General features: G+C 34.2%; 1 protein-coding gene across 1 annotated transcript; it reads left to right on the forward strand.

Moving 5' to 3' along the window:
• Window positions 1–709: 709 nt before the first annotated feature.
• Window positions 710–1,675, forward strand: LOC139841016 (F-box/kelch-repeat protein At3g06240-like). The gene has a single exon (XM_071831252.1). It carries the CDS (start codon window positions 710–712, stop codon window positions 1,673–1,675), a length of 966 nt encoding a protein of 321 aa, XP_071687353.1.
• The last annotated feature ends 11,890 nt before the right edge of the window (window positions 1,676–13,565 follow it).

The raw sequence follows: 13,565 nt of genomic DNA on the forward strand, positions 1-13,565 counted from the left end.
ATAAAAATATGAAGAAATGAGGTTATTAGTTCGAGACCCTAGATCAGAAGGATCAGAAGGAAGTTACTACTCCACCCGCGGGTATAGAACCCACGACTAAATAAGGTCGTCCCTCCCTCTACTCGAGAGAAGAGTCTCATTTGAGTATTTTTGCAAATAATTTTTAGAGTAATTTATACGGTTAGTCCCTGTGGTTTCTGTAAAATTATACCGGTCGTCCCTAATATCTAAAAGATATACTGTTAGTCCCTGTGGTTTTATAACTACTCAGCACTGGTCCATTTCTTAACTGCTGTTATCTTCTTCCGTTTAATGAAAACATGTGTCGGTCATGTGATGGTCAAAAGTGTAATTTAGCAACAGATAAAATCCCTAACGTCAGTTTAAGGGTTCTACTATATATTTAGGGTTCACATTCTATTCGACTGATCTGGTTTGTTTCTTTCAATTCGCGTCACCACAAGAATTAGGGTTCTATTTTTATTAACCTTTCTCCATTCTATCATAGCCCGATTGGCTTAAGAGTTAAGATTATATTTTTATAAAAAAAAATGGAAGCCCAATAACTACATCGGTTCATAAACACGGTCCTTGAAAACCTACAAAGCGGCAACTATCTATAAATTCATCTATAAACCTGTTATTCTGTGCTAATCAAACGCAATTTTTTTTTTCTTCTAATAAAAAGAAAATTTTTATTTTCATTCTAATGGAGGTGGTACTTGCAAGATTGGATGTAGAAGATGTTGTTCGATGCAAGAGTGTTTGCAAGTCCTGGTATAATTTAATATCTTCTAATGATTTTGTTAAAGCTCATCTTAAACACAGTTACATTAGCAACCGTGAACATGGATTTTTAAGAATCCGATTACATTGGATTCCCAATAATAATGCTGCAAACTTGCGCAATTGCTTGATGGTTGGTTCGTGTAATGGTCTTGTTTGCATCTCTCCTAATCCAGGTGAATTTTTAGTAACTAATCCTTCCACTCGAGAGGTTAAAAATCTGCCGAATCTTGGTTACAATGACAACAGGAGAAAAGTATGTTGTTGGGGTTTTGGTTATGATTATACTAATGATGATTACAAGGTTGTTGTCGGCTTTAGTGAATCCAAGGATCATGTGGGCTTTCAAGTGTTATCTTTAATATCAGATAAATGGATATTTGATGGAGACTGCCATTATTTAACTTATAATACTAATGCTAATCCTGATGCTAGTGCTAATGATCTTCTTTGTGGTATTTTATACGATGGGGCGCTTCATTGGTTTATGGATGATACAAAGAAGAAGAAGAGCGTAATTCTTTCGTTTGATTTATCTCTAGAGAAATTCAAAGAAATCCCCCAACCTGATGATGATGTATATTTATGTGATAATCGAACCTTACTAGTGACGTTTGAAGAACATCTATGCATAGTTCGTTCCTATTATATCCATGATAGGTATTATAGATACTGCCAAACGATATGGGTGATGAGAAACTATAATTGTTGGCAAATGCTCCCTCATGATTACAATGGTGACATGTATGCTATTACTGCATACACACTCGATTGCTTTCCAGACAACACTTGGCGTTTATGTGATTATCAGAAACTAAACATATGTTACTCCATTACTTCCCCTATATTTGTCAAGTCACTTGTATCTCCCTATCCATGTGTGGATTGATTATGTTTAAAAGTGGATTCTAGCTCTCATGAATGGTAAATCGGATTCTTATTATTACGAGTATTATTATTGTTAACGCTTTTTTTTTAAATACATGATGGTATGGGCCATATATATTCTGCTTTCTTATTATGTATCATATGTAATGTAATATGTATATGTAAGTATCATTGTGATGATAATTGATTGGTTGGTTATATTGATAATAAATTGGGTTATATATAAATGGACGTTGTTTTATATATTTTTGGGTGCCAATTTGCTACCCGTTGTTAGTAACAGACTATCGAAGTATATATATTGTTAACATTAAACAACTTGAATGTTTTGTTTGCTTTATTTTCCTTACATTGCAACTATATTTACTGTTGATGTTTTTCAACTATTCAAAATGAGACAACATTCTCTGTACGTCTTTAAAATTTCTAGTATTTTGGGATTGATGGGTAAAGGTTTATCACAAAATAGCAGATATGTTGACTTTACAAAGTCTGCATAAAAGTCAACATCATCACAGCACATGGTCCATCTGATACAAGGCAACAAGCCAACAACCATTCAGTGGACTACATTTCTCCAAGCTATCTCAAGCATGCCAAGTCTTTTATCTATTGTAGGAGAATGTAATTATATCAGTTAGTTAGCTACCTAATAGTTTGTTACAAAAGTTAGTTAAGATCCTTTGTCTTTTAGTGACTAGTCTGTATATATGTAGCTGTAAACGTTGTAATATCTATGTGCAACGTATACGCTGCCTCTAAAATAATTTTATCCAAATAATTAACTAATCTTCCAACCCACCCATAGCACTTACTTTAAAGTGGTAATCTTAACCCAATTACTTATAAATTCTACTGTAGTAATTAGGACCATATTGCATCGGGAACTTATACCTGCTTTCAATTTACATTATTAGAATTCTAATTGACTTGAGGACACATAATCAAAGTGGTAATTTCAACCCAATTACTTATAAACGTGGCGATATGGGTCTGTGTTTTGTCTCATTGACTTTTATTGAAAATCTTGCTAAGAATTTAAAAGTCTCTTGAGTCAAAAGCTGTGTAAAAGTTAAAAAAAAAAAATACATATATATTGTGTTCAATAGTAGTATGGTCCATGTGTATATACTCTATTGATAAAGTTACAAATTATAATAATGTCAAATAAACATACGCTTACATGATCAACCCCTTGTTCAAAAACCCTGCTGCAGCCTCAGGCTTCTAGACTCATCTGGTTATCAGACATAACATGGAATGAAATATATTTTGACATTAATTGATATGTGGTTATAAGTTCACCAGAGTAAGTTACTGAATTAGTTAGTTACATATTTAAACTGAATTCAACGAGTTTTATCATATTCTTCTAACCCCTTTACCAATCGGGTTTCAATTCAAACCCATAGACGAAGAACTTATCACTCATTATCTTCTTCTGAAGATCAAAAACGTAGTTGTTCCCAAGAGCAAGATTTGGGATGTTAATGTCTATGAGATGTCATCCAAAAGACACTGCAGGCACATGACATTATACAGCTAATGATCATAAACTAATTACTCCTATTTTGGTTTGCTTTTGTTTTAATTGCAAATTTACAATATATATACACAAGCAGATGATTATGGTGCGTGACCATGCAGCCGGTCCTGGTTATTGGAAAGCTTCAAGATCTGTTAATCAAAAGTAATAATAATAATAATGGTAAAAGAATTGATGGGAAAATGTTAATGAATGTTAAAAATACAAACAACATTATAATTTGAAGGCCGCATCAACGAACTTAAGCACTTGTCCACTAATTGCTTTTTCCCGCCAATTCTTTTACCATTATTATAATTACTCAAGTCTGATATTAACGAACATTATAATTAGAAGAACTCAAGTCATGTTACAGATATCAAAAGTAATGCCCTATGATTTTTTACCTTCCTCTGCAATCAATCTGTGGCGAATATAGGATTAAAACCCAATGAGATCCTAAAATTTTTTATAAAGCTAATTATATTTGAAGTGTATTTTAGTGGATTGTTTACCTCTAAAAAAATCATAAATCCCACAAATATATGGGGTCCTATAGTTGATTTTAGTGGTGTCTGTACAATTTGAGGAGTATCTTGTAAAAAAAAAATTCAAACTAGCGGTGTCACATGACCTGATGAGTCAACACCTAGGATCGCTCCTGTCTGCAACACCTTCTGGAAAAGTCTTACCCGCCACTGAGTTCTGGGACTTCATTATCATCATCATCATCATCATCATCATCATCATCATCATCATCATCATCATCATCATCCTCTTGTGAACTGCTCTGCTAACTGTCCAAATGTTAATCTAAGTTATCCAGTCCTATACAAGACAACACCAGGTTGCTTACAAATGTTAATCAATTTTACCGTCCAAAACAAGAACTAACATGGAATGAAATATATTTGGAAGTATCAGACATACCCAGTTGGATTAGAATGTTAGGGAGAATATCTTGAAATTCCACAATAAACAAACTACCAAAATGACTTGTTAAGGAGTTAACTACATATTGAATCTAACCAAGAGTGATACAAATACAATACAGGTGGTTACTCATCAACTGTGAGGCTCTGTATTTGAGTTTTAAGGTGGGCTATTTGTGTTCGCCCTTCTAAATAAAATAATTGTATTTTTGACAACTTTAACAGAATAAATGGACCAAGTCAAAAACTCGTCGGAGTCTTCAAAATACCAACGAGTGACTTTTAAAACTATGATTTTTAGCAAATTAGTTTGCATGTTGCTTATTTGAGTATTTATTTGCAAATTATTTTTATCAGCCTTTATCAATTTAGACAAATCCTTTCTCTTATAGCCCGATTTGCTCAAAATTTAATTTTAAAATGGGAAAATCTAGCAAATGCTCCAAGGAAGGGCAGGAGATAAAAGCTATAAGATTCCCCTACCAACAATATTACCAAATAAGGTGGACATTGTTTTCTAGCTATTCCATTTATACCCTTTCTTTAATTTTGAAAATTAAAATTAATTAATTAAACTCCAACAGAAAACGTCCTGTTTTTATGTACATCCTTTAATTTGCATAATAGAATTTTAATATTTTGGCTCGTAGTTTTGAAGTTTTCCCTCGTTTTTAGAATAATGAATAAAAAGGAATATCTTTCTACAGAGCAATGAGTCATAATTGCTTAGTATTGCATCTCTATTAACATTTGTGGACATAGTCATCTATCGTCATTGATTATTCGATTAACCAATAACAGGTAATGTTATATTAATATTTAATTTATTTACTTTTTTAATTAACTACGGAGTATATAGCGTTATACTTAGATAAGATTCATGATTATTAGTTTAGTTTTCTTTTTACATGAAGAAAATAGGTATGATTGACTTAAATGAAATACCTTTGGAGGACTCGATAATTATTGAACAAGAGGGAGGTAATATTGAAGATGGTGAAAACAAAAGTCTAGATATAGAAGAGCCATTTGTAGGTCAATGTTTTTGAAGTGAAGAAGAGGCTTTTGCTTTTTATCAAAACTATGCTAGAAAGAATGGATTTTCTATTCGTAAAGGAAGGTTTGTAAACAAGGACGGAGAAAAATCAAGACGAGATTTCTTTTGTCATCGTGAAGGAAAGCCGAAACCTAAAATGATAGATTACACAAAAAAACAAAGAAATCGAGATTGTACAGTTTGTGAATGCAAAGCCCACATGCGCATATCATTGAGGAGAATTAACGAAATTTTTCCGAAAGAGTGGCAAGTTACTAAATTCGTTTTGGAGCATAATCATGATTTGTTGTCTCCTCAAGAGGTTCGATTCCTACCTTCTTATCGTAGTATTACATCTGATGATGAGAACCGTATACTCTTGTTAAAGGAAGGAGGGTTGTCTATTAGGCAAATTATGCGTGTGATGGAGCTTGAAAAGGGTGTAAGACACGGAGAACTTGATTTTCTAAAGAAAGACGTTAGTAATTTCATAAGCAAACATCATAAGAAACACTTGAATAATGATGCAAGAGAGCTTCTGGAGTATCGTAAAAATGCAAAAATTGATAATTCTAACTTTTAATATGCATTTACACTCGACAGTGATAATAGACTACAACATATTTTTTGGGCTCATGCTTATTGTTTTGATATGTATCAAGAATACAGAGACGTTGTAGTTTTTGATACTACATATAAAGTCAATTCGTATGACTTGCCTTTTCGAATTTTTGTGGTTGTTGATAATCATGGAAGAACCATCTTATTTGGTTGTGCACTTATACGAGACGAAACAACAACTACATTTGAATGGTTATTCAAGGTACATTTCTTTACATTTTTATGACTCATGTCATACTTTTTATTACAGTACATTGTTGTAACTATTGCATATCTTTTTATTATAGTAACTAACTAGTAGAAATATTCTTAACCAAACACAAGAACAACAGTCTATCTTTTATTGCAACTTTGTTAAATATGCAACTTAGGATTTTTAAGCCACATCAGTCTATCAATTGCTCCCCTTTTCGAACCAGGAGATGCACTCTAACTCTTTTTTTCTTTAATTAGTTTACTATATAATAATGACGTAGTGACCCGAACTTTTCCATGTTTATATATATATTAAATGAAATTGTTATTTACATGATTAAGTGTTTCCAACATGTTAAGTAATCAAACTTGTTAAGACTTGATTAATTGAAATAGGTTTCATATAGACAATTGACCACCCAAGTTGACCGGTGATTCACGAATGTTAAAACTTGTAAAAACTATATGATGACATATATATGGTTATATATATAGTTAACATGATATTATGATAAGCAAACATATCATTAAGTATATTAACAATGAACTACATATGTAAAAACAAGACTACTAACTTAATGATTTTGAAACGAGACATATATGTAACGATTATCGTTGTAACGACATTTAATGTATATATATCATATTAAGAGATATTCGTACATCATAATATCATGATAATATAATAATTTAAAATCTCTTTTGATATTATAAACATTGGGTTAACAACATTTAACAAGATCGTTAACCTAAAGGTTTCAAAACAACACTTACATGTAACGACTAACAATGACTTAACGACTCAGTTAAAATGTATATACATGTAGTGTTTTAATATGTATTCATACACTTTTGAAAGACTTCAAGACACTTATCAAAATACTTCTACTTAACAAAAATGCTTACAATTACATCCTCGTTCAGTTTCATTAACAATTCTACTTGTATGCAACCGTATTCGTACTCGTACAATACACAGCTTTTAGATGTATGTACTATTGGTATATACACTCCAATGATCAGCTCTTAGCAGCCCATGTGAGTCACCTAACACATGTGGGAACCATCATTTGGCAACTAGCATGAAATATCTCATAAAATTACAAAAATATGAGTAATCATTCATGACTTATTTACATGAAAACAAAATTACATATCCTTTATATCTAATCCATACACCAACGACCAAAAACACCTACAAACACTTTCATTCTTCAATTTTCTTCATCTAATTGATATCTCTCAAGTTCTATCTTCAAGTTCTAAGTGTTCTTCATAAATTCTAAAAGTTCTAGTTTCATAAAATCAAGAATACTTCCAAGATTGCAAGTTTACTTCCAAGTTTTCTAAATCCATTCCAAGTAATCATCCAAGATCAAGAAACCTTTGTTACTTACAGTAGGTTATCTTTCTAATACAAGGTAATAATCATAATCAAACTTTAATTCAATTTCTATAACTATAACAATCTTATTTCGAGTGGAAATCTTACTTGAAATTGTTTTCGTGTCATGATTCTGCTTCAAGAACTTTCAAGCCATCCAAGGATCCTTTGAAGCTAGATCTATTTTTCTCACTTCCAATAGGCTTATCCAAGGAACTTGAGGTAGTAATGATGTTCATAACATCATTCGATTCATACATATAAAGCTATCTTATTCGAAGGTTTAAACTTGTAATCACTAGAACATAGTTTAGTTAATTCTAAACTTGTTCGCAAATAAAAGTTAATCCTTCTAACTTAACTTTTAAAAATCAAATAAACACATATTCTATATCTATATGATATGCTAACTTAATGATTTAAAACCTGGAAACACGAAAAACACCGTAAAACCGGATTTACGCCGTCATAGTAACACCGCGGGCTGTTTTGGGTTAGTTAATTAAAAACTATGACAAACTTTGATTTAAAAGTTGTTATTCTGGGAAAATGATTTTTATTATTAACATGAAACTATATCCAAAAATTATGGTTAAACTCAAAGTGGAAGTATGTTTTCTAAAATGGTCATCTAGACGTCGTTCTTTCGACTGAAATGACTACCTTTACAAAAACGACTTGTAACTTATTTTTCCGACTATAAACCTATACTTTTTCTGTTTATATTCATAAAATAGAGTTCAATATGAAACCATAGCAATTTGATTCACTCAAAACGGATTTAAAATGAAGAAGTTATGGGTAAAACAAGATTGGATAATTTTTCTCATTTTAGCGACGTGAAAATTGGTAACAAATCTATTCCAACCATAACTTAATCAACTTGTATTGTATATTATGTAATCTTGAGATACCATAGACACGTATACAATGTTTCGACCTATCATGTCGACACATCTATATATATTTCGTAACAACCATAGACACTCTATATGTGAATGTTGGAGTTAGCTATACAGGGTTGAGGTTGATTCCAAAATATATATAGTTTGAGTTGTGATCAATACTGAGATACGTATACACTGGGTCGTGGATTGATTCAAGATAATATTTATCGATTTATTTATGTACATCTAAATGTGGACAACTAGTTGTAGGTTACTAACGAGGACAGCTGACTTAATAAACTTAAAACATCAAAATATATTAAAAGTGTTGTAAATATATTTTGAACATACTTTGATATATATGTATATATTGTTATAGGTTCGTGAATCAACCAGCGGCCAAGTCTTACTTCCCGACGAAGTAAAAATCTGTGAAAGTGAGTTATAGTCCCACTTTTAAAATCTAATATTTTTGGGATGAGAATACATGCAGGTTTTATAAATGATTTACAAAATAGACACAAGTACGTGAAACTACATTCTATGGTTGAATTATCGAAATCAAATATGCCCCTTTTTATTAAGTCTGGTAATCTAAGAATTAGAGAACAGACACCCTAATTGACGCGAATCCTAAAGATAGATCTATTGAGCCCAACAAGCCCCATCTAAAGTACCGGATGCTTTAGTACTTCGAAATTTATATCATATCCGAAGGGTGTCCCGGAATGATGGGGATATTCTTATATATGCATCTTGTTAATGTCGGTTACCAGGTGTTCACCATATGAATGATTTTTATCTCTATGTATGGGATGTGTATTGAAATATGAAATCTTGTGGTCTATTGTTACGATTTGATATATATAGGTGATGTGTGAAATCGCGTCTATTATTTATAATGGGAAAAACCGGTTTAAAGATTTACTACACACTAACGGGCAGTGTACCCGATCGTGCAATAGTATAAAGTTGGTAAATCCAAGATCGTTCCAAGGACAGTTTAGACGTGATAATTAAGATTGTAACTAATGAATTAAACTAAGTTAAATCTAGAAAATTGAATTACGAGATAATTTGTTTGGTTGGCTATTTAACGATTAGCCAAAATCAAAGATAGCTTTAATTAATAACAAGATTGAACAATATTTTTGGTGTTTTCAGTTTTAAGCTTTAAAGCAAACAAACGAGTAAAATAAGATAGTTGTAAACAATTAGAAAAAACGAATGCTTGTCTAGACCTTTTTCACCTAGTATTGGATGCATTTAGATTAAGCCCCAGTTATTATCTAACTTATGTGAATTATCTAGTCGGTTCACCTGGAATTCCCCAGCGCAAACACTTCAATTAAGATTACAGGACACGGAATTCCCCGTAGCCTAAGACCTCCTAATTGTGACTAAACAGTTCAACTGAGATGAAGACTCAAATCACAATCACACCAACTCTCGTTGCGCATAATTCACCCATATTTCGTCTAGCCTTTTGAATTCAATTTACTCTCGTCTCCGAGTAAGCAAACAATCAATTAAGACAAACCAATTGTAAATTAATGCAATAAATTAATGAACTCTCGTCCTATCAAACAAGTACACAACCAATTGAATCGAAAAGTCTAGCTTCAATAAGAATGGTTCTTTAATTCAAACATCAAATCATCATAAATTAATCAAACAACTGATAAGTAGCATCCAATACATAGGTTATTAAATCTAGACAAACATTAAAGAACTTAGCTAATAATCATGGCAACAATAAAAATCACAAATAAAGTAATAGAGAAATTCATTGTTTATGACAAGAGATAAACCTAATCAATGATTGAATCCTGAAAGATAAATGAATCGAGACTTGTTTCCGGAATGATTGATACCTTAGAATGACCTTGGAAATCCCCAAAAATCACCTAAGTTCGTCAAAAAGCTGCTGGAATTCGTCTGGATACGATAATCATAAATTAGGGTAATTTTCGGGCTTTAAATATGTGCAATTCTGAACCCGGTTAAGAACCTGCGCGTCGCGCCCTTACTCGCGCGGCGCGCCATTTCCTCGTGCGGCGCGTCATTTAACTGGTGAGCTGAAATCTGCCTTTTTAAAACGCTCGAACTGTATTTTATGTGGAATGGCGCGGCGCGCCATGTTTTGGAGCGGCGCTCCATGTCATTTTTGCTGAAATGAGCTGAAAAACTTAATACAAACACCAAAACTCGAATAAGACCAAACCCTTTCACTCGTTTACATCGAAAATCACCCAAACCCATCAAATAACTTCAAAATTAACCTCCTTGGTCTTGGAACTCAAACTTTTCACAACTTTCACCGAAATAATTCCAAATCGTATCCAAAAGGACCAAAATGTACCTGATATCGCTAAGGAAAATGCGTATAAAATATGCGATATCAAACAACCCCACACTAGAGTTTTGCTTGTCCTCAAGCAAATAAACTCGATAATAATCTTCTACCATATAATAATGTCTTCAAACATGTATGTAGAACCAAACGAACAAGAAACCAAACAAGCAACTAGCGTGGGCACAATTTGGAATAAATAACAACCATAGTTCCCACTTGCATTCCCCCGTTGTAACTTCCCAACCGCAAACAATATGAATGAATATAGTAACCAAAATAATCTCGATAACGTACCGTAATGATGAAATAGAGAATCTGGAATCATAACATAAGTCTTCAATGGAACCGGGAATCAAGTGGGAACCGAGCACCAGAGATATAAAAATCGAACATGTGTGCCAAAATGAACGCACGGGCTACCCCGCAATTGGTCAATCCAAGCCTCCCACAGTACCTAACATCGCGAGATGTCGGTAGAAAATAATGTGCTTAGGAGGATACACATTACGTCCGGATATCATCGACAATTATGAGGTAATCATCTAATCCGTTAAGTCAATCATAAAGATTGAAGTTCATCAGGATTTAATATCTTACCTTTCCGGAGGTTATCCACTGGGAATCTGATCAATCACTGACATTTTGTGTATCATGGTGCGCTTCCCATTTGGCTAGCAAATCTCCCTCATTGAGATAAGCTTCGACTACCAGTTTCCCTGTTTGACGTTGAGGCCTGGTAGATTTCCAGTCGATTTTAGCAATGACTTTTCAAGACTTTTCGTCACCCTACAACTGGTCTGGACTACAACTTCTGAAATGAATCAGCAACTGTGTCGTTCGGGAGACTTGACTCCCTTAAGGATGGAATGGATACATCCTATGTGGTTATGTTAGGTGGTCGGGTGCATCATTGTCCTTGTTAGGAGAAACAATGAAGACCGCCCTGTTTAAGTTTTTGATCTAGCGCATGGCCCGGTTTTGACCACACGATCCAATCACCGTTCATACGGTTGACACCCGTTTTTGTACAAGTGACCTACGTATGAACTGTTATGTTCATGTAGGATTTCACATTCAAACTAATGAACATGTTTTGAAAGTTCAAGACTCTCTCCTCTAACAGTACCTCATCGTGAAATGATGGGTAATGAAATGGCACGCTTAAGAGGTATACGTACCAAGTAGAACGGTCGGAAGACTTTACTTCCTTAATGAGTGGATCTGAGTCACTCGGAAGTGCCAATCTGTTTCAATTGACACTGGTTTTGAAACAACTTTCGGAAGACTTTACTCCCGATAAATCCCGAAAACCTTCGGGTTCCATAGCTTTTGGCTATGGGTTGTGTTGTCAAAGCAAACACAAGCACGTAGCTATTGCTCCTAAAAAGGACAGCACTGGTGAAGCTCAAGGCTCCTCTTCCCACAGTATCACATCATTAAATGATGCAATAATAAAATGATATAGTTTCGGAAGTATGCTATACCAAGTAACCAAAAATTTTTGATCTGGCACGTGATTCGGTCACAATCACGCTATGCAATCACCGCTCTCTCACGGTTTACACCCGTTTTGGTACAGGTGACCTACTATTGAGTTCTTTGAACTAGTAGGATTTCATGTTCAATGGAAATGAACATGTGGAACACTTTCGGCTTCTCCAAATTCACAAAATAAAAATACCAAGCCAAATCTTAAACAAGGGTTTTGGTCGAATTTTTAACTATTTTTCTATTTTTTTTCTTTTTCGCTAACTAATTTTTCATTTTTTTTTTATTTTCCCCTAAATTTTTCAAATTTTTTTTACGACCAAAACCATGAAACGTCAAGTCTTTTTAATATCAAAACTAATATGATGATGATTCCATTAACAACCAACCCGAGAGATTTTACATCCCCACCCCACACTTGAGATCAAGCAATGTCCCCATTACTTGAGATCAAAAATTAGATCAAAATCGAAAGGGTAAGAAAAATAAAAACTTATCGAGTTAACCACTGATCGTGGAATGTCAGTGACAGATGGCGCTGAACTTACTGCCAGCATAAGAACATCGTCCATTCCCGATCCTCACACCAATATTATCACTCAAGTAGTTTTGCTAAACTTACTGCCAGACTTGAAAAATTGTTTCACCAACATACCTAAGAAAAGAAAAACACAAGAAAACTACATAAATGGAACAAGGTGGTACCACCCGGTACCGAAACGCCTTGTCCCCAAATAAATCCACAGTACATAAGCAAATATAAAATTATCCAAGTACAAACCAACGAAACAGAAATAGTTTTAAACAAATTACAACAAAATCACGCGCAACAATCAATCACTTCCCGGCCAAAAATCTCTGGTAGGGTCCCATTTCACACCATACGTATCCTGAAAAGCTTGGTACGGGTCATATGAAGGATCCGGTCTCGGAGGAGTAACAGATGTATAATCGGGAATGGTAGTTCATGTCGGAATATACGCCTCCGGGTTATGACGCATCTGACGCTGAATTTGTCGCTGATGGATCTCCCACTGATTGTGGGCCCTAATTCCCCTAACATCGTACTCAACCCTGTCAACTCGCTCTCCCAAATGACCCAACTCTGTTCCAAACTGTCCTAGTGTTGTGTTAATCGATCCATAATTTTGTTGGTGCCAAGTCATCAAATCCTCATTATGCCTACGCTGCTCTGCCAACATCCGCTGATTATGCTCCACCTGAGCATCATATGCTGACCTACTGTCCCTGTACTCTAAATGAATACCGTCCACACTGTTCACCAAAGAATTCCAACTCTCTTCACCCATTGACCACGTACCCTGTACGTTCGCACCACTCGAGCTCCCAGCCTCATACGTGGATCGACTAGCTCCACGTCCACGTCCTCGACCTGCACCGTCACCTGGCTGTTGCTGTTGCTCTTCATCAGACCACAAAACCCATCCTGCTGGACCACGACGGATA

The sequence above is a fragment of the Rutidosis leptorrhynchoides genome, chromosome 4, assembly GCF_046630445.1.
Source record: "Rutidosis leptorrhynchoides isolate AG116_Rl617_1_P2 chromosome 4, CSIRO_AGI_Rlap_v1, whole genome shotgun sequence".
NCBI classification, from domain to species: Eukaryota; Viridiplantae; Streptophyta; class Magnoliopsida; order Asterales; family Asteraceae; genus Rutidosis; species Rutidosis leptorrhynchoides.

Bases quoted from the DNA above. Each gene is read 5' to 3' on its own strand.
- LOC139841016 (XM_071831252.1), top strand. From the start codon at position 710: ATGGAGGTGGTACTTGCAAGATTGGATGTAGAAGATGTTGTTCGATGC.